The sequence below is a fragment of the Puma concolor genome, chromosome E4 (assembly GCF_028749965.1).
Source record: "Puma concolor isolate L17-30 chromosome E4, mPumCon1.1.hap2, whole genome shotgun sequence".
NCBI lineage: Eukaryota > Metazoa > Chordata > Mammalia > Carnivora > Felidae > Puma > Puma concolor.
Window position 1 is genome coordinate 16,228,565 of NC_141683.1, and position 21,611 is coordinate 16,250,175.

Below are 21,611 nucleotides of genomic sequence, written 5' to 3' on the forward strand. Positions count from 1 at the left end.
AATAAGAAAGGTGACTTTGCCAGGTAAAACCAAGAAACAATAACAAAAACTAACTTTCTAAGATCTTTAAAAATGAATGATGCATTAAATCATATGATACACAAGAGTTCAGTGTAGAAACATAATCCTTTCAGAAAATTTCCCCCAGAATCGTAACCTTAAGAAGTTAGCATTCGAAAGATAAGTAAAGTACACCCAAGGAATTCAGCCCACTCAGGTGTCTCCTAGACACTGATTATTGGCTAAAAGATGTACACAATGAACAGGAGACAAAATACAACAACAAAAAATAAACAACAGTCTGTGTTCACTATTTGCCAAACTTAATTCTGTGTACTTCATAATATACCCACACATTTATAACATGCTTAAAGCTTGCAACAACCCTATGAGGTAAGGACTATTATTATCTCCATTTAAATTTTTTTTAACATTTATTTTTTTGAGAGAGAGAGAAACCATGAGCAGGGAAGGGGCAGAGAGAGAGGGAGACACAGAATCTGAAGCAGGCTCCAGGCTCTGAGCTGTCAGCACAGAGTCCGACGCAGGGCTCAAACTCACAAACAGCAGGATTATGACCTAAGCCAAGGTTGGATGTTTAACCAACTGAGCCACCCAGGCGCCCCTATTATCTCCATTTTAGATATGAGGAAACAGAAGTGCTTCTAACAAAAGTTAAAAACTGTCCCCCATACAAAAGAAATATAGAACATAATACTAAACTAATGCCACATGCTATATAGAAAGATTACGTTTTGGGTCTTTTCAACTATATATATATTTTGGGTAAATAATTAGAATCAGGTTTGTTCAAATAATGATATACCTGAACCATGCCTATCAAAAGAAACCCCCAGAAAACAAAAAACAACAACAAACACTGTCCCCAAATCACATAGCTACCCAGTGGCTGTATTATTTCAGGTAGCATTAATTGCTGCTATAAACGAACCCTCAAATTTGCAGTCTCAAATACTATAGGGGTTATAGTTTTCTTATATAATAGTACTGGGATATGAACCTATCTGCAGGTTACCTCTCTTCCCTAGGTATTTTGGCCATTCCACAGGTAGCTTCTAAGGTCACCTGGGGGTTATACCCATTCCTGCAACCAAAAGAGGAAAAGAACATGGAATAATGGGTGTGCGAATTTTTTATTGCCAGGTCTAGGAATAGCAAAATTTAAGTTAACATTTCACTAACTGGAACTCACTATCTGTTGACACCTAAGTGCAAGGGGGTCTGGGAGATTTCCTCTGGAATCTCTTGCCTCTGTGGCTAAAAAGGGATTCTGGCAGCATCCACATGGCTACAGAGCCCATGCTCTTAACCTCTTTCTTTGATCATTATGATATTTGGAGAAGCACTGGACACCCTCCAACCCAAACTGTATGTCAGGTCTAATGAGCAAGGTCAGTATCATAAACTACCAAATTGCAAACATTTTTTGGACGACTGGAAAAAAAGAGGCCTTATACACTCTGCCCTTTGAGTGCACACCTCATGTTTGCCAAAGTTAGAAGAAAGGGTAATATGAGGCACCTGGGTGGCTCAGTAAGTTAAGCATCCAATGTCGGCTCCAGTTATGATCTCTCGGTCCATGGGTTCGAGCCCCGCTTTGGGCTCTGTGCTGATAGCTCAGAGACTGGAGCCTGCTTCAGATTCTGTCTCCTTCTCTGTCTCTCTGCCCCTCCCCCGCTCATGCTCTGTGTCTCTCTCTTAAAAATTAACATTAAAAATTAAAAAGAAAAAAAGAATAAGAAAGGGTAGTATGTATGAGTGCTAGGCCCTGAGACAGTCACTTTTAAAGAATGACGTGGGGGTGCCTGGGTGGCTCAGTCTGTTAAGCATCCGACTTCAGCTCAGGTCATGATCTGACAGTTTGTGAGTTCAAACCCCGTATCAGGCACTATGCTGACTGCTCAGAGCTTGGAGCCTGCCTGGGAAGCTGTGTCTCTCTCTTTCTCTTCCTGTCGCCTGCTCTCACTCTGTCTCTCTCTGTCTCAAAAATAAACAAACATTAAAAATTTAAAAAAAAAAGAATGACATGGGTCTTCTATGGGTCTGACCCTTTGCAGAAACACCTTTGCAGGTGGTCTGTGAGATCAAAATGATCTCCATACTAATACAAAACTATTATATGTCTTTTTTTTTTGCATTTATTTATTTTTGAGAGACAGAGAGAGACAGCGTGAGCAAGGGAGGGACAGAGAGAGAGAGAGAGAGAGAGAGAGACAGAAACAGAAGCAGGCCCCAGGCTCCAAGCTGTCAGCACAGAGCCCGACACGGGGCTCGAACTTGCGAACCGCGAGATCATGACCTGTGCCAAAGTCGGACGCTTGACTGAGCCACCCAGGCGCCCCTTATATGCCTTTTTCAATTTCATTCTCTCCTGTGTGTACAGTGGAGTTTTTCAGAGGTTGCATGTGTGATATCACAACAAACTGAATGCAGAAGCAGGTGTGAGAATTTAGTTCCCTTTATTAAGCCAGCCATTATAGAGGCTTGCAAAAATATAAAACAATATCATTCTTCTCAAATGTTACCTATTATTATTTTAAATTAATTAGTAAATACATATTTCAAAAGTTGTTGTTTTCGACTCCAGCCAGTATTTATCAACAGATATAACCTGTATAAGCAAAAGCTATTTGGAGTCTTTAATTATTTGTAAAAGTGTAAAGAGATCTTGAGACCAAACTTTGTGAACCTCTGCCTTAAGGCATGGTAATCATGTGTACTAGAAAATCCTGGCAATGAGTTAGTTGTCCTGTGCTATGATCAACCAGCTGAGTATCTCCTCTTCTTTTGGTTGAGTAGTTAAAAATAGGCACTTTAAAGACAGAACAAGGTGGGGCGCCTGGGTGGCCCAGTTTTTGAGCAGCCGACTCTTGATTTCAGCTCAGGTCATGATCTCACAGTTGGTGGGATCAAGTCCCTCCAAGCTGCCAGCAAGGAGCCTACTTGGGATTCTCCCTCTCCCTCTCTTTGTCCTTCCCTGGCTTGCACAAGTCCAGACTCTCTCTCTCTCAAAAATAAATAAACTTAAAAAAAAAAAAAAAAGACAGAACAAGGGTGCTAGGTTGGAAGGCAGGGTACAAAAGTGTTGCTCGCCCACTCTGTAATGGGTCAGAGTTTTAAAATAAAAGCCAAAATGTCTGCTTTTAGCGTCTTTGTTTATTTGTTGTTTTTTTAAGTCAATTTCCATATTCCTTCATTCGATAAAAATGTATTGTGTAGTGTCTATGCTCAAGACATTATTCTCTGTGCTCTGAGAGTGTAAAATTGGCTAAGATTCCATTTTTATCCTTAAGGACTTATAATCTAATCAAGGAGGAAAGTACCAATAAGGTTAAACACAGTCCATAAGAGATGGATGAACACAAGCATATTCTTAACTGAGAGTTCACTCCAGTCAAGGTGATGGAAAAAGCTAAGCCATTGGATTGGAACCTCAAACAATGAACAAGATGTTGAGATGTGTAGACGGAAGATGGACATTTCAGCTAAGGGGTGTAGCTTGAGCTAAAGTGTGAATTTAGCACCGTGTGTAAGGAAGTAGAGAGGGATAAGTCTGAGTAGGCAAAAGGATCTGGATATTATTTAGTAATCAAGGAAGAGTCAACGTGATTATAAGAACTGTGATTTAAGGAGATATATTCGATTTGGGGGCAAAATGAATATGAGGGAAAAGGAAAGCTAACTCAGAATACTATTGCCAAAAATAAAATGTAGTACAGGTGACTGTATTCTAGGAAACTGGTGCCTAATCTTTTGGGGTCAAACGCTCCCTGAGAAATCTTTACAAAGCCTCACTTCAAATACTGGTACATAAAACACACAGAGTAATTTGCCTGCAATTTCATACACCCTTGAAGTCCATCCGTGGGCCCAAATTTCAGAATCACTCCTTACTTCACTATGGTTTTCCACGCTAGTCAAATATTTCTTAAGCAAATTGTGACATTACTCAACTCCTGCAAATCAAGATTAGCTCAAGAGTTTCCCATGACATTGTGCAATTCTGCCCAGTCTGGTAATCATGGTGGACCAGAGGAATGATACTTTTAAAAAGGAAAAGCCTCTCTTTTTATTCTCTTGACCTTCCTGCAGGTTTCAGTTAAAATAGACACGTTCCACATGCCTTTTTCCTCTCTCTGCTGCCGCTCCCTCCTGTCGTCCCTAATGACTATGACCTCAGTGACCTTCCAGAATATCCATATGGCCCTTTCTCTCCTCAACCTAGCAACACCATACCTGCTACATGAGGGTTTGGATCTCACAATATTGTTCCTAAGCCTGGCCTCTCTCACTGCCTGGCATTGTGTGCCCGCCGTAAGACCAGGCTGGCTCGTAAAACATCTCTTTATGTACTTTATTACTTAAACTCTTTTATTTGCCTGCAGGAGCCCTTTAACAAAATCACATTGAATTGACTTTCTCACACCAAATCAAATCTCCCCGGTCCCAGTTCAGTTGTCTTTGTCAATATGTATTTTATAAATGGAGTGAATTAACAGATGCTGTTGGAACAGAAGTGCTGGGGTAGCGTTTATGTTTTTACTGCTCTCTCTGGGCAGATGAGTTGTGTAGGAGTGTTATACAGGTATCTCGGGATGAAAGTCATGCTCGTCATTTCGGTGGATATGTATTCTTAACCATTTTCTTTGGATGTGTTTGAAACCTCTTTATTACTCTTTTTATTCTTAGTGTTTGCTTAAAGGGCTTTGTCATTTATGCCATTAATCTTGGATTGGACTTGATCGTATCTTTTAGTACTGAGAGATGAAAATGAAAGTCCCCCTATCATTTCAAGAGAACAGGAGTTTCAGTTAGCCATGAGAAACTGCTCATGACATACCTTTGGAACATATCGCCTGATCTCTATTGTAAATGTTGCCCACGCAGCCTTTGATAGGAGACTCTGAGTTGAAACTGCTTTGGAAGAGAATCCTGGGTTTCCATGTCCTGGAGTAGGACTTGAGCAGAATGAATGACTGTGGCTATTTGTCTTGTAAGATGGGATTTAGAAAGTTTGCAAAGAGGGAAACAGAGCACAGAAATCCATTATGTAAGAGTTGTATCAAAGAATGTTTTCCAGGAAGATTTCCATGTGCCATAATGAATCTTTAATGTAGAGGGCCACCTGGGTGGCTCAGTCGGTTGAGCGTCCGACTTCGGCTCAGGTCATGATCTCACGGCTTGTGAGTTCGAGCCCTGTGTCAGGCTCTGTGCTGACAGCTCGGAGCCTGGAACCCGCTTCGGATTCTGTGTCTCCCTCTTTCTCTGCCCCTAACTCACTTGCATTCTATCTGTCTCTCTCAAAAATAAATAAACATTAAAAAAAATTTTGAAGGTGTAATATAAAAGACTTTAAAACATAGCTCAGCAATTTGGGGAAATTTTTGCTCTCCCTTTATTTCTGTTTTGTGGTGGCAGCCATAGAGCCATCTACTGGTGGAGACAAGCACGCACGTCTTTTCTTTCATATCCCGCCACCATTTTGTAAGTTTGTCCTAACAATGACTAATCACAAAACTTTTTTTTTTTTTCCAGTCTGGTGGGCTTAATATATAACCCCTTGGTTTAAAATGTGGTCCCAATGATCAGTCCCAGAGTTGTACCTGAATCTGTCACATTCCAGACTTTGATTTTACTACTGTACTATTTCGATCTCAAAAGCATGATTCATAACTCTTGTTCTTTTTTTATTTTAGAAAAATGAAGCACCTGTTTTAGAGAATTAACAATTTAGAGATTCATCAGGACCATATGTTTATAAATGCTTTCCTTTTCGGTCCTGGCCGTTAAATTAATGTTAGTAACCTATTGAAACCACTCATGACATTGTGAGTAAACAACTCTTTCCTTCACTGTTTTCTCAGTTGTATCCAATGAAATGAGAGCTACCCATTGGATATATATGCTGCTCGGGAAGATGAAATATGCAGTTTGATATTAAAAATAAATATCTAATAGCTCTATGTGTATTGTACCACTTTAGTAACATCTGTCCACAGAGAATCATCACCTGTGTACAAATGTAATGAACAGCCTCTGGAAGAATAGATCGATCCATCAATAATACACGACCTGTTTTGTTTTCCTTTTGGCACATTTAAAATTGTGCATTCTATGTGTCAAAGTTCAAAAGTCAAGTGCTGCATGTGATAAATTAAGCAGGGGTCAGAAGTTATTGCAATGCCGTTTCGGAAGATTGTCTGTCTCTGAATTTGCAGCTCATTCATGCTGAAGTGATGCACTATGGGAATTACTACCAAACTCCGCTCCACAACATCTGCTCTCCCTAAGTGAGTTAGTGCACGTCAGACATCTTTATGTCAGAATATTGCAGTGATGGATGCAGTCTTCAGAAAATGCTGCATAAAAATCTGGTGTGCCGTTCTGGCCATTAAGTGAAATTACTATTTAAATTAATGGCACTGTCACAGTTTATCTGTGCAAAGAATGAACGCTGATTAGGGTATTAAGTAATTAGCAATTTATCACACTGGAACAAGGTTGATAATAATTAAAGAAGTAATGGTTTACCAAAGAAACTAGAAAGGGAGTCACTTCTTGTTATGAGAGTGAAATCTTGGCTGAAAATTTTAATTCAGTGAAACAAAGATGAAGCTCTTTATGAAAGAAAGCAGCCTTTTTTTTTTCTAGTGTAAAAACAGTTCATTATCAAAATTTTAGTTGACCTGTCAAAAGTCCCTCAGAGCGATCAGATGACTGATTAGAGTTTCGAATTAGGTCAATGTCTGCATTTTGATTTTATACTTAAAGCATGGTGAAACCGTAAAGTAACTTGGGAGTAGAGGGGGAGAATGTATTCTGCTCCCTAAAGGGCCAGTTTTCAGATTTCGATTGCTCTTTAAAATAGAAACATGAATTATTTTAAGAAAACTGCTAGAGAAAAAAATGACGGTAAAAAAATCCAAGGTTGTATTTGAATGTCTGATCAGAAAGCAGCAGGAAAAAATGTCCCAACATTATAAAACTTGAAGGTGTAGATTTTTCTTTTTATTGTGTGTACTCACATGTGTGTATACACATGTCATTTTTACCTGTCATCACCAAGACTCAGATTGCAGTGATAGCTCTGCTGGGTGTATTTATGCGAAAAAAAACCTTTCCTTGGAAATGTTAAAACAACTAATATTATTAATAAAGCACTGAAGAAAACACTTTACCTTTATTTAAACCAATCATTTTGAACAGTTACCACATTTAGACACGGCATGTTAAGACTTGGTGGTGCTCAATGATGTACATTGATAAAAGTTTTAAAATATTAGGAGAAGGGCACCTGGGTGGCTCAGTTGGTTAAGCCTCCGACTCTTGGTTTCAGCTCAGGTGATAATCTCACGTTTACCGAGTTTGAGCCCCTCATCGGGCTCCCTGCTGACAGTGCGGAGTCTGTTTGGGATCCTCTCCCTCTCTCTCGCTGCCCCTCCCCCCACTTGCTCTCTCTTTCTCTCTCTCAAAAATAAATAAATAAATTTAAAACAATGAGAAATAAATAAATAAAATATTAGGAGATATTTTTTGAAGTGGAAAGATCAGCGAGAAAGTTCTTTGGAGTCACGTGTGGCTAAACATCTTTCTTAAGGTGTGTACCAAGCCAGTGTCTACTTTCAAGGATTTTTTTTTCTTTTTTAAATAAAAAGCACTTAAAACTCACTGGTTTATTATTAGGAGTGTCTTTCATAATGTAGGTGTTTGTACAGGACCAGATTAAACAATCAGGACCCCAGGGCACTTTGAAGTTGAGGTTCTTTATGTTATCAGTCAGGACTAATAATAAATAAACAAAATTCTAATTAAAATAAATCATTCATCACACTGTGCTGCTTTATAACTGGATATAAATTCTAATATAATAGCCCTGTGACCTGGAGTGTAGGCACCTTAATTTCTGGCTTAATCTGACTCTAGAGTATTGTTTATTTATTCAGGATTTTATGTCTAAATTTCTGCTGTATCTCTTCTATGGCAAGATCTAAATGATGTGAACACAGGCAGTTAAACTGAATTTGGTGGGAGAAAGTCTATTTGGTGTGAAAGGCACACGTGTCTTTCCTCAACAAGTGGCAACCAATGACCCCTCCTTGCGAAGTCTTTCTGCCACTGACCCCAATCTCTTATCCATGTCCAGTGATGAGTCTAGAACTCAGTGCTGCTCAAAAACTAGTGGCCAAATTGTTCACCTGATCAGTGAGCAAGCGCAACTCGTTTTGAATAAATCTATCTTATGATGAAAGAGTGATTTACTGGATGCCCAAGAAGCAGACGTGTCCCCTAGACAAAGCCAGGCAAAAACTTCCCAGACTCTTCCCACAGCGTCTCCAGTACTTGGATGGTGCTACCTCTTTACTCTGTCTAGCCTCTTATCCCAGAGCGTTTCGCTGACCTTTTCTCCCTCGTGAATTTCTAGAGCTTTCCTCTGACTCCCCGTAGTTTAACTAGCCCTTTTTCTGCAACGCGATGTTATCATCACAAAATGAGCCGGTAATTCTCATGACGGAAATCAGGATTCTTTTTTTTCCTATGGAGCTTGGGAGAAGTTTGGCCCCGCTGAATGATTTTGGAACACTTGTTCTTGTGTGTTCTTTACCTAATTAGTGTCTAGTGCTCTTGGTAAGAAGGACCCCTCACTGCACATTTAAATCACCTTGGTAAGGAAGTGCTACCTTGTATTGTGCCATTGCAGCAACTGCCTGAGTCTGACATTTTTATACCAAACTTTATAGCGGTCTCAGTGTTCTTCCTTTTTTTTAATTTCATATTCATATATAACATTTTATTGTTGCAGGGATGTTCTGTTGTGGGCAGGATTATGTGAATATGTCAGATACCATATGCTGCTCAGCTTCCAGTGGAGAGTCTAAAGCACATGTTAAAAAGAATGACCTGGTGCCAGTAAAATGCTGTGAGACTGAACTTATTCCAAAGAGCCAGAAATGCTGTAATGGAGTTGGATATAATCCTTTGAAATATGTTTGCTCTGACAAGATTTCAACTGGAATGATGATGAAGGTAATTGATAGAAAACCTCTCAGAGGTGCTGATTTGACAATGGAAAGAGAAATACATTGTTCATAACTATTTTTCTAAAATAGGAATATAAAAACTCCTGTGTGCATTATTCATTTTCACATTACATCCATATTAATACCAAATGAGTTCACTGTGATTGATGTTATTGCAATGAATTCTAAAGGAATTAATAATGATTAGCTGTTCTCAGGAAGCTTTACCCAGCACTTCAGATTAGTGCAGGACTGAACGCCTGTGTGCCAAAAGAGCCCGAATATGTCGTCTGGGACCTATGCGGTGCCATTTTATGCCCATGGGTGCTGGGATGGAAAGGGAAAGAAATTCTGGCTTCTTCCCTCTGGGTCCCCAACCCAAATCCAACACTTTCCTTTGATAGAGACCTTAGATCCAGCAAATTCACTTGTGCTTATATCCTATTCCTTGAGACGGTTGAAGATTAACAAATGCCTGCCACTCTAAAAGCGGATAGACCTATGAGTGTATCATTTGTTTGTATGTTGACATACTTCATGGACAGACGTGTCACGTTTTGTTAAAATTATATTTGACACAGGACTCCAGAAACCTAACATTTTAAGAAAAGGATTATGGGACATTAAAAACCAAACATGCTACTAAGTTCTGTAGTCATTTTGCCTTAGGAGATGCCTGCAAATAGGTGTTTGGGTCATTCATGCCAACTGACGCAACTATACAAACATCGTGTGGACACCATAGACTTTAACATGTAAACTAACCTTTGAAATTGTTAGGGTTCCAGCAAGCACTTGGCAACAATTAATATTAAGATAATTCATAAAGTTGTTAAAAAGAACAAGTACTTCATGAAGTGAAGAATCGTATGAAATACCCATCAAAAATAGTTTTTCATCTACAAAATTGTTTTAGAAATTGGTATGACCGTACGCAACTTGAAAGAAATCTATCCAACAGTATGCTCCCAAAGTTCGCATTTATTCCAAGTCAATGTTTTCAGAAATTTGGACTGGGAAATTTCTCTGAAGCACACAGTCTTAAAACTGGTGATGTTGCAGGAACATGTCTTTAAAATGACTAGTTAAGAAGAATCTGTGTAGAAAAGTCTCCTCAAAAGGGCACTCAGATTTGAAAAATTAAGACAGAAAACCCGTTAGTTTCAGAAATGACACTATTGCTCACAACTATTTGTTTCATTATTATCCACTCACATTTGTTTCCCAGGAATCTCATTTTGGCTTCAGGAAGATATAGTTTCCATTACTCAAGGACAATGTTCAGGATATATACATGATCTTTTAAATTGACTTAAATTGGCTTTATGAAAGCCAGTTAACAGCCATATTGACAATTCACATTTAAATTATTATAATTAAGACATTATTTCTGAATGCTGAATCAAGGAGTGTGTTACAGTTAAGTTCAACGTATGGGTTGCACTTTGTTTTGCGAATATCTCTTTCATGGAGATTTCTATCTCCTGCTCCATTCAGGACTGGACCACTGTGACATTTCTCCCCAGAGAGTCTTCCCTAAGTGTTGGTTTGGGGGTTTCTTTTACTTCCCTCCTGTGTCAGTGTCCCAGTGTTCTCAATCTAAGAGTCCCCCTTTCTTGCCTTTTTGCCTTCTTTTGGAGAAAGATCACTCTGGGTATCGGTGCGTGAAAGGTAAAGTTTTTGAGAGCTTGATGTCTGAAATTACCATTTTTATACCCTCCCTCTAGATTGATAACTTGGCTAGGTACACAATTCCAGGTTAAGAATTATTTCTACTCGGATTTTAAAGTAATTTCTGCACTTTTAAACTTTCATTGCTATTCTGATTCCTGTTTCTTCCTAGGTACCCAGGTTGTTTTTCCTATGAAAGTTTTTAGGACATTCTCTTTATTCCATCTTTCTAATATTTCATGATAATGTGCCTCCATGTGGATATCATCATCATCATCATCATCATCATCATCATTATTCATGGTGATGTACTTTTTGTGGACTTTTTCAGTGTGAAGTCTCATGACCCTCAGTTCTGAGGAATGTTATTTTATTATTTCTTTGATAATTTGCTCCCTTTTTATATCTGTTTTTACAGACTAGTTTGGTGTTAGACTTCCTAAGCCAATCTTTCCATCTTTCCATCTTTTCTTCTTGTTTCTTGTTTATTGATTAGTTAACACTTCATCTTTTTCAACATGATCGGATATTGCCTTAACGTCATCTTCCACCCTTTCTATTGATTGATTGATTTTTTTTAGCTATCATCTCTTTTTTTTTTAATAGCTTTTAAGGGTTCTTTCTTGTTTGCTGACTGTTCCTACTCTTGTTCCATTCTACTCTTGTTCCATTCATGGGGTGTCTTTTTTTTATTATTCTGGAAATACTAATTCCATTGTTGTTGCTTTTTTTATTGTTCACCTTGTTCCTTGAATTTTCTCATTTGTTTGTTTGGTTCTATTTTAGTTTTCTTCTTTCCCTTCCTTTATTTCTCCTCCCTTTGAATTTTTGTTTTTTTCATATTCTATTCCTAGTCTATTCCTAGTCTATTCTTTCCATTGGAGGCTGAATGGAAAGCTCACTGTGCATAGGCATATATTAGTGGAGAGCACACAGCAAGGGAATTGGGTGGCAGGATGGCTTTTTGTCAGGGAGTCATATTAACAAGAATCTTAGCAAGTACACTTAATTGATTATCCTTAATAATCCATCCTAGATCGTGATAAGATATATGTCTGGCTGACAGCACATAGGGAATCGGTAGGAAAGGAGGCTGGGATTCACACTGTGCAACATGCAGACTTTTATTTGGCTTGCCCTCTTTGGCTCCTACCTTATACCTTCCAGTGAAGTCTCGCTGTTCCTTTCAATTTCACCAAATCTCTTCGAAGCTTATGCCATTTTGTAACACTTTACCAAGTGCAGCAGAAACAGCACACACCTACTGAGGATGTTCTAGATCGTGACCTCTTCCCCCCAGGGCTGGAGTGCAGTAGCCCTGGCTTACTCTGACAGTTGTCCCAGGTCGTGATTTTATCAAATATGTAGCCACGGCATAACCGAGCTCCCCAAATTTCCAAACCCCAGTATGTGTTTATTTGCCACTGCCTATCTAAGCATTAAAGCAACGCCATGTGGTTTAGGGTTTTGTTGTTGCTGTCAAGACGATATCTAACTTCAAAATTCTAATTTATGTTTTAGCTACGACACATAAGACCATGCCAAAATCAAAACAGTGTACTCACGTATGGGATGGGTCAGTAGAATAAATTTTAAAACAGTTCTTTCAAATTACAACCCAGTGTGAGTCAGACAGCTCTCCTCCAAGGAATGTCTCGGGATCTACATCTTCGCTCTTGTGGGACTTCACACACAACCCTCAGATCACAATGGAAAAGGGAAGAAAGAGGATGATTACGCATGTATGGATCTCAGAAAGGATACAACATACATACTGTCATCCCAGGGGCATTTCTAGTCACGTGGCTTTTCTTACTGAGCTGGACTTACAAATATGGTATTCCCAGGGAGAAAACACAAAATGGTATCACTGAGCACACAGTATTGTCTCTGCATGTATTCATCCCCTTTCTGCTTCCTTGGACTGTCTATGTTCCTTTACTTCCATCGGGTTGGGCTTTCAGAGGAAATGGAGATAAATGCAGGTGTTCAAGTCACTATATTCAAATAGAAATCCTACGATATTTTTCTGAAGCAGCCTTATTTTGACAACATTTGGGAGAATAATTTAACTTATATGAGGTAAGAGAGATAGAATGTGGATACATTTTGATAACCAAAGTTATTTTAAGTATATTATACTACCTATATAAAAGAAAGAGGAAGGGAAGCTTTGCATTATAAAAATACTGCCTTATTTATATCTCCTATCATCTGGGATGATGAAGTATTTCGCTCTCTGACATTAGAACACATTAGCACTCACCAATAGCAAGTCCAGGGATTCATCAGAAAAAAAGGTTTACGGATGTAAATAATAATAACTATAATGAGAGTTTATGAAATATTTAGGTTTCTAAAAGTTGGACAAGGAATGTTTCTTAGCGGTCCAACTTGCCCCACAGCACAAAAGTGCAGACTCTCAAATATCACGTTCTTTATTTTCTCCAAAGCTCCATCAGGAGAGTGAGAAGTAACAATAATAAAATTATGGCCCCTGCTATTATTTACAGAGTATCTACTAAGTGTAAGGCATTTACAGGTGTTGTCTTATTTGACTCCGGTAACCAACCTGTATGGTAAATGCAATTTCCATTTTCTCATCACCGAAGAAGCTGAGGCTTTGAGAATATAAGTGACGTCCTCAAGGTCACAGAAGCAAGAAGTTGCAAAACTGGATTCCGAATCCACATCTGTGTCATCCAAACCCAAACTGCTCTTTGTAGTGTATGCCCCGCCTTCATTTCTCTTCATGAATCTTGAGACATTTATTTATGAACCAAGTGGAAGAAAATTTCATTTGCAACTTGTTACAACCTCCCCCACGTATGTCCAAATGTAATTTTTAAATCTTTTCTCTATCTCCCCACCCCTACCACTCAACCTAGGAAGCCAGAGAGTGCAGGACTCTGTGCCCAGTGTCTCTGGAAGCCACAGCACATTGCGGCAGGTGTGACTTCAACTTTACCAGCCACGTTTGCACCGTGATCCGAGGACCTCACAATTCCACAGGCAAGGAATCAATAGAAGAAATATGCTCATCTCCTGAAGAGACTGTTCACACGGGAAGTGTAAACACATTCTCCTTCACAGGTAACAGGAACCGAGCTACCTGCCCATGGCTTACTAGGGCTAGTGAAAAGCTGGGGAAAATGCAGATTCGTGTCACCCCCCCCCTCCTTAACGTAAAATCAATTAATTTCATCGAACTATGGGCCAACTAGTCACAAGGTAATTAAAGGCACACTTTGGATCTGTTCAAAGTTAGCAGTTTAAAAAATTGGAAAGTCTAACTTTAAAGAAGAAATAAGCTATTTTAAAGTAAACCTGTAGAAAATCAAGAACAAGGAAATAACTATGTATCCTTTGATGGTATATCCAATTAATTTCAGTGAGCCCAGTTTTCTTTCTTAGGAGTTTGAATGGAGGCTTACAATAAATGCAATGAATTGAGTGTCGCTGTGTTTGGCAGGCAGAAAAGAGGAAGAAACCTGACTAATGGCCAGTAAGACCAAGCAGCATTATTCTGAGGAGGAGCTTAAAGTATCCTTTCCTCAACTTGGGTCTGGGTCTAGAGACTGTACTCTCCTGCAGCTTGGTGTTGCCCCTACATGGCCATCATCTTGGGAGCAATAACCTTCATGGTTATTGAAAATAATTTTCAGGCTCCATCTTGGCCCTACTGAGTTCCTCCAAATAGTGGTTCTCAGGCATGGCTAAGCTGAGTGAAAAACACTGTCAAGTTTAAGATCATCTCCAAAATAGTTCTGCCCTCTATTAAATTTTTATCATTCGTCCATTTACTTAAGTCCCTCCAGAGTTTGTTTCTGGCTTTTGAAAAACTCAGTGTGTGTGTGTATGTGTGTGTGTGTGTAGCTGTGTGTATGTACATATATATCATCTAGCATCTAGCGTCAAATAGAATGCATTTAAGTGACATAATTCAGGCAAGCTAAGGTTAAATAAACAAGAAAAGTGCTCTGTTCCATCATGAATCATCATTCTTCTTTACTTAACCCATGGTGAGTGATAATGGCAAACCTTGGGATGCAAAAAAATAAATAAATAAATAAGTCAAGATACTGGGATAAAAGGAGTAGATTAAGGAGGGAAAGCAGGAATAGAGATAAAGTTCCATGATGTGCTACATGTTTTAAAACCTTACCTTGATTTACCCACAAAGCACTCGTGTAAGATCATTTAATAGATGAGGAAACTGAGGGTCATATCTGTAAAAGTAACTTGGTAAGGGAAGATGTCAGATTTAAACCATGTCACCTTCAAGAACAGCAAATTTAGCGAGGGCCTGGGGTGGTTCCATCAGGTGAGCATCCGACTCTTGATTTCTGCTCGGGTCACTCTCCCAGGGTTGAGGGATCGAGCCCAGCACTGGGCTGTATGCTGAATATGGAAGCTGCTTAAGATTCTCTCTCTGTCTCCTTCTGCACTTCTCCCCCCACTCACTCTCTCTCTCTCTCTCTGTGTCTCTCTTTTTCTCTCTCTCTCTCAAATAAACAACAACAGCAGCAGTAGATTTCAGAGACTCTGCACCGAGTAGGAGCTCCTTGCAGAGTGCCCCAAACCTCCCTCAAGCTGTCTCTTCCACTTTAAATGTCCGTCGTCATCATTCTGAGGGTGTAGGTCAAAATCCACGTCCTCTGTGCAGCTCCTCCAACCCAGCGCCTCTCCTTTCAGGCGTCAGCACAACGTCCGCTTCTACCGTGTGTCATATGCATTTGGCCCCTGGTTCCATCTCTCCTACCAGATTGAAACATCTGTCTGAGTAAGACGTCCTTACTTCACTTCACCTCGTCTTTGGATTAACACGCTGTAACCAAACAAAACACATGTATTGGAATGTATTTAATTAGGAAAGTCCTCAAGATAAAAGACGGTTTGTCTAACCCTCCAATTTCCTTCAACTCCCAGTTACAGATTTAAGGACCCTCATTGACAAATTAGTAGGTTTGATCTAAGAGAGTTCCCTACTTTTATCTGCCTTTTTAATTAAGGTCAAGATTTTGAGGGTCCATTAAGATGTTTGCAATATCCCTCTCCAGATGACAATAAGTGTTTACACCTACTGATATAATATTGTGAGGCCTTTTACCACCCATATTTCAGAATGCTTCACCTACCAATAAATACTATACGTTAAATGTGAAAAATAACAAAAGTTTCTTTTCCATGAAGAAAATGAAGCACTTAAGTAATGCTAAAATAAGCACCATTGACTGAGACCAACTTGGACTAAGAACGCAACCTTTCTTAGAAATTTACAATCAAAGTGAAACAACACCAGGGCTCACCAACATTTATTCATGCATGCGATCATTTCACTTATCAAAAACTATGTATTAAATTTGTACTAACAACCAGTCACTACCCTGAGACCAACAGCTATGAAAACAAATAAATAAGAATTACCATCAGGAATTTGCAGCCTCTATGAATGGACAGAGAACAGATATGTAAGTACTGTAATGTGAGAAGCGATGTCCGTCTAAGAGCTGTGACAGAGTAAGCAGAGAGCATTGCAAGGACGCCTAATGCAGACAGAAGAGGTTGGAAAGACTTCATGAAGGATATGATGCCTGAGCTGAGAACTAAGACAAGTAGAAACATCAGGTGAAAGGAAGGTAAGGCAGGCACAGAGGGCAACAGGAAGTGAAAGGAACCCCAGGAGGTGTGAAAAACAAGAACCTTGATACGAATGTAGCACAGTGTAGGAGAGAAAAAATAATGGAGATAAGGCCAAAGAGCAGGAGTCAGATGATGAAGGCCTTTATTGCCACACTCGGCAGGTTGTCTTTATGCAAGAATGAGTGGAAATTAAAGCTTTTTAGGCAATGGAAGGTCACAACCATGTGTATGCATTTTTGAAGAATTCCTTGTCCACTGAAGAAATGATTGAAAACAAATATGTATGGGACACTAAAGCAATTAAAAAGTAAGGATTGAACAAACATAATCCCCACAAAAGCAAAACCCTCTGTTATTTGAAGACTAGCCCCATATAACAAAACAATTTTGAGAAAAAAAGAGTGTTTTTTTTATTCTTAAAAAAAAAAAGAGTTGGGTTTGGGACACCTGTATGGCTCAGTTAAGCATCCGACTACAGCTCACGGTTGGTGAGTTCAAGCCCCACGTCGGGTTCTGTGCTGACAGCGCAAAGCCTGCTTGGGATTGTCTCTCTCTGCCCCTCTCCTGCTCATGCTCTCTCTCTCTCAAAAATAAATAAACATTAAAAAAATAAAACGTTGGAGGGCTGCCTGGGTGGTGTAGTCACCAAGTCATGATCTTGCAGTTTGTGTGTTTGAGCCCCCCATCGGGCATAGCCTGCTTTGGATCTTTTGTCCCCCTCTCTCTCTGTCCCTCACCCACTCACACTCTCTCTCTCAAAGATAAATAAAACATTAAAAAACATTTTTTAAAGAGTTGGAAATTCTGGCAAAGAAAAAAAAATAACTCAGAAATTAGAGAGATTATTGAGGGAAGGCAAAATTTCAACAATGATTCCTTACACATAAAGAAAACAAAGAATTCTTTCATGGGCTAGGAGCATCTTTGAAAGACTGGGCCTCACAGGAAAACAAAGAAATGAGGATAAGTGATGAGCGAGTACAAAGGAGAAGAACGAAATGCCATAGAGGAAAGAATAAGAAACACAGCATGGGGAGCTGCCACAACTGAAATTGGAAATGACGATGTGGGCCTGAAGGGTATGGAATAACAGTTACTAGCAATGAACAGTTTAATCTGCTACAGCGAATTGATCCAAAAATATAGTGACCGTATGTAGGCCGGTGAATGGTCTGGGCAGCTCTGCCCCACTAGGTCATTCAGGGACCCTGATTCCCTCCAGTTTATGACTCATGATGTTTCCGGTGCTGTCGTCATTCACATGGTACAGCTTGGGTTGCCGCAACATCCTGTGTCCAGCCCATCAAAAGGGGATGAGAATGTCAATGGAAGGCAAGTGATTTCCTCTTAGAAAGTGACGTGCAAGATGCTCCTATCACGTCCATGCTTCCTCCATTGTTGAGATCTGAGTCACATGACTACCCCCAAGCTGCAAAGAAAACAGGAAAAATTAGACTCTAGCCAAGAAGCCTCTGACCAGGACAGAAGGCATATATGGGAACCCACTAGTGGTCATCACAGAGAATATGTGGCAGACGCCCTCTGACCAGAGAAAATAAAGACAGAAGATAATCCCTTCTATTTTATAGCAATTTATTTTACGATGTTCTGTCACATAACTTCTTGCATTTTATCTTCATACTAATTCTATAGAGTAGGCAGATCAGGGTTTATAGTAAGGAAATGCATATAAGGAAAATGTGGTCAAAAACCCCACATGGATGGATTGAGACTCAACCCCACATCCAGTGGAGATACAGCAGGTGGCCAGACAGCCAAAGAGGAGGACTTACTCTTCTGATTTTCCATCTGAGAAAAGTCATCTAGAAACCGCCATACAAAAACAAATACATATAAACGTATTCGAATTCACAAAATTAAATAAGTGGAAAACATTTAACCAATTAAATTTTCCATTTTTTAAAAAAAATAAATTTGTAGCATTTGTGCTTCTGAAGTTATTAAAGCTTAAAACGGAACAGAGACTTTTGGGACACCATTGGATCACATGGATGGTTATCTAATAAAATTCTTGCCAGTGCAAAACACTCAGTAGTCTGGTTTTATTCTTTTCTTTTTTTTTAAAGTTTATTTATTATTGAGAGACAGAGAGACACAGAGTGTGAGCAGGGGAGGGGGCAGAGAGAGGGGGAGACACAGAATCCAAAGCAGACTCCAGGCTCAGAGCTGTCAGCAGAGAGCCCAACGCAGGGCTCGAGCTCACAAACTGTGAGATCATGACCTGAGCCGAAGTCGGTAGCCTAACCAACTGAGCTACCCTGGCGCCCCAGGTTTTCTTCTTTTAATTAGATTTGTTGTTTTTAGTTTGGGTTTCCGTTCTGGTTTGGTGAAAGAGGGAAGTAAGTATGTAGTGGACTGTGCATTCATTTATATCCACTGGCCCTGATAAGCTAAGTTTCAAGTCCTGTATCTCATAATAACTACATTATATAATAATTTAATGTAATATGAACAATGTAATAATTGGTAAAATTTATCATACTAAAGTTATGAAAGTATGTTGGTGAAACTGCCTCATATAGAAATAAAGTATATACAAACCTGTGAAGCATTAACATCCAATGTACATTAGTCTAGTGCTTTTATTCATTTATTTTATCATTTACTTTTTTAAAAATTTTTTTAATGTTTATTTTTGAGAGAGAGACAGTGTGAGCTGGGGAGGGGCAGAGAAGGAGGGAGACACAGAATCCGAAGCAGGCTCCAGGCTCTGAGCTATTAGTACAGAGCCCAGTGTGGGGCTCAAACTCACAAATAGGGAGATCATGACCTGAGCCAAAGTCAGATGCTTAACCGGCTGAGCCACCTAAGCACCCCTGTCTAGTGCTTTTAGATTTCAGTCATTCCTTTCATGTATCCATATTATCCATATTTGCTTGTTCAGAAAAGGTGAATTCTATTCTGTGCAATTCCATATCTCTGCATCTAATACACACAGAAAATGTTTTTTTCTGATTTAGAAAATTAAGATTATTATTAGAGTTTTATTCACACACAACAGGATTAAAGCATTAATTTTTAAGTGTTTACAAGTTTTGATATTCATTTTCAATAGGATGGTAAGACAGCAAAAATGTCTTAAAAGTCTCAGTGTTCAATTTCTCCCTTTCCAGATGTGAACCTGGAGCCTTACATGATGTATGAGTATAGAATTTCTGCATGGAATAGCTATGGGCGAGGATTCAGCAAAGCTATTAGAGCCAGGACCAAAGAAGATGTGCCTGAAGGAGTGAGTCCCCCTACGTGGACCAAAATGGATAATCTTGAAGATGTAATCGTCTTAAATTGGAAGAAACCTATACAACCAAATGGTATTAAGCCATTTTTAAAATTGAAATAACATAATCCAGTAACTTCATAAGGAAATTGAAATGAGTGTAGTCTACATTTAATAGGCATGCATCTAACCATTAAAAATTATTTGCTGGTAAAAGGAACTGTAGGTATGTGCCTACTGATCTTCCTTTTTGTAAAATAGGACCTGCAAATTTTTAGTCCCCCAATTTTTTCTTGAATCCTAGAATACATCTGAGCTCTTTCAAACAAACAAAGACTGTTAAAGGAAAGCAAAATAGTTTTAATACTGAAGGTAATTTTGCTTGGCAGTAGGGGGAAATAAACATATATGTCTCTTTAATTGTCTGTGTCCAGAGTCCCTCTCTTCGGTAAGAGTGCATGTCATTGCTCGAACACAGCAAAAACAATAGCAAATTAAAAGTAAATAATGCTATATTATCCCATTTCCTTAGAATTCCAAGACATGTTAAGTTGTTTGCAAATAGTTAAAAGGACATGATACTCAAATCTGGGCATTTCTCTGCCTCTTTTAGGTCCTATTATTTACTACATTCTTCTCCGAAATGGAATTGAATGCTTTCAAGGAACATCACTGAGCTTCTCTGATACGAAGGGAATTCAGCCATTTCAGGAATATTCATACCAGCTGAAAGCATGCACGGTTGCTGGCTGTGCCGTCAGCAGCAAGGTAAGGGCAGGTACCTAAACTCCAGACAGAAGTAGCCAGGATGAAGACTATCTGGATATCCAGGTCGTGAATGATTTTTCCAATGGCAGAAAACAATATCCCCACCAATGCAGTGTTAAGTAGGGTGCCATCTCAACCGACTACTAATCCTCATGCCTGAAAGGAGAGATCACTGAAATTTATCAAATTTATGCAAATATAAATGTTTCATTAATTAAAAAAGAAAAGAAAACTTGAACCAGTGTTACCCTTTTTTATCACATTTTTCCTCTGCCAACTATTTTTAGATGATCTTCCATAAATTCATAATAATTATCAAATCATTCTTCAGTTTAAAAGGGTTTCTATTTAACCATCACTTCAACAAGGATGACCTTCTCTTGAAGAACAGAGAAATGGGCAAAAGAGCCTGGCATAGAAAATAATCTGATACCAAAACTCTTGCTACAACCTGGCAAGAAATGATGAGGACCCGAATCCATGCAACAGGGGTCAGAATGGAGAACATCAAGAAGATACAACAGATATTGGGGGACAAAATCTACAGGGCTTGGTGTCAACAATACGCAGGGGAATAAGAGGAAAGGATCATGGATATATTCGAGATCTCTAGCTTGAGCAAATTATAGATCACGGTGCCATTCTGCTAGCAAATAAAAAAAGTTAAAGGAAAATCTGAACGTAGAGAGTAAGATTCAAATTTTAAAAGCTTTTAAAAATGTACTTAAAAGAAGGAGCAGGTAGCAGAATGGAAGGAATTATTATTTGGCACCTCAAGTGAAAATCCAGTCAGAAGCTGGATTACAAAGTGATTGAATCTTCTAGAAAGATCTTTCTAGATCTAGAAAGATCTAGAAAGCAAGGAGTTTGAAAAGAGTCCTTAAGGAGAACAGAGAGAGAGAGAGAGACAAAAACAAGAACACAGACAATGAACACTGGGAGCGCTCCTGAGAGCAAGAGCCCACAGATGAGACTGGAAAGAAACAGTCAAACAATTTAGGAGGAAAATAAAGAGAGAGTCATTTCACAGAAGCCAACCTAGTCAGAGTAAACTCAGGAGAAACAAACACACAGCGGCTCTGATTCCTTTCACGCCGTTACAACTTTAGAAGAGCATCATCTTCGCACACTGTGCCGGAACCATCCAAGTAAAACATTCAGTCAGATGGATCAGCCGCAGTGCATATGCGCAGCTTTTTATTCAACAGACCTCCAGAAACATCTCTGAGCGTGCCACCATTTAGACAGATGGC

The 21,611-nt window shown here is 39.2% G+C and overlaps 1 protein-coding gene across 3 annotated transcripts in view; it reads left to right on the top strand.

The window, feature by feature from the left end:
* Nucleotides 1-21,611, top strand: part of USH2A (usherin) — a 734,839-nt gene that overhangs the window by 559,894 nt on the left and 153,334 nt on the right. For all 3 annotated transcript variants that reach the window (XM_025927811.2, XM_086694483.1, XM_086694484.1), the window contains exons 51-54: nucleotides 8,822-9,045; nucleotides 13,598-13,802; nucleotides 19,487-19,684; nucleotides 20,204-20,358. In XM_025927811.2, the coding sequence (XP_025783596.2) occupies nucleotides 8,822-9,045; nucleotides 13,598-13,802; nucleotides 19,487-19,684; nucleotides 20,204-20,358 (782 nt within the window). The remainder of the gene's footprint in view (nucleotides 1-8,821; nucleotides 9,046-13,597; nucleotides 13,803-19,486; nucleotides 19,685-20,203; nucleotides 20,359-21,611) is intronic.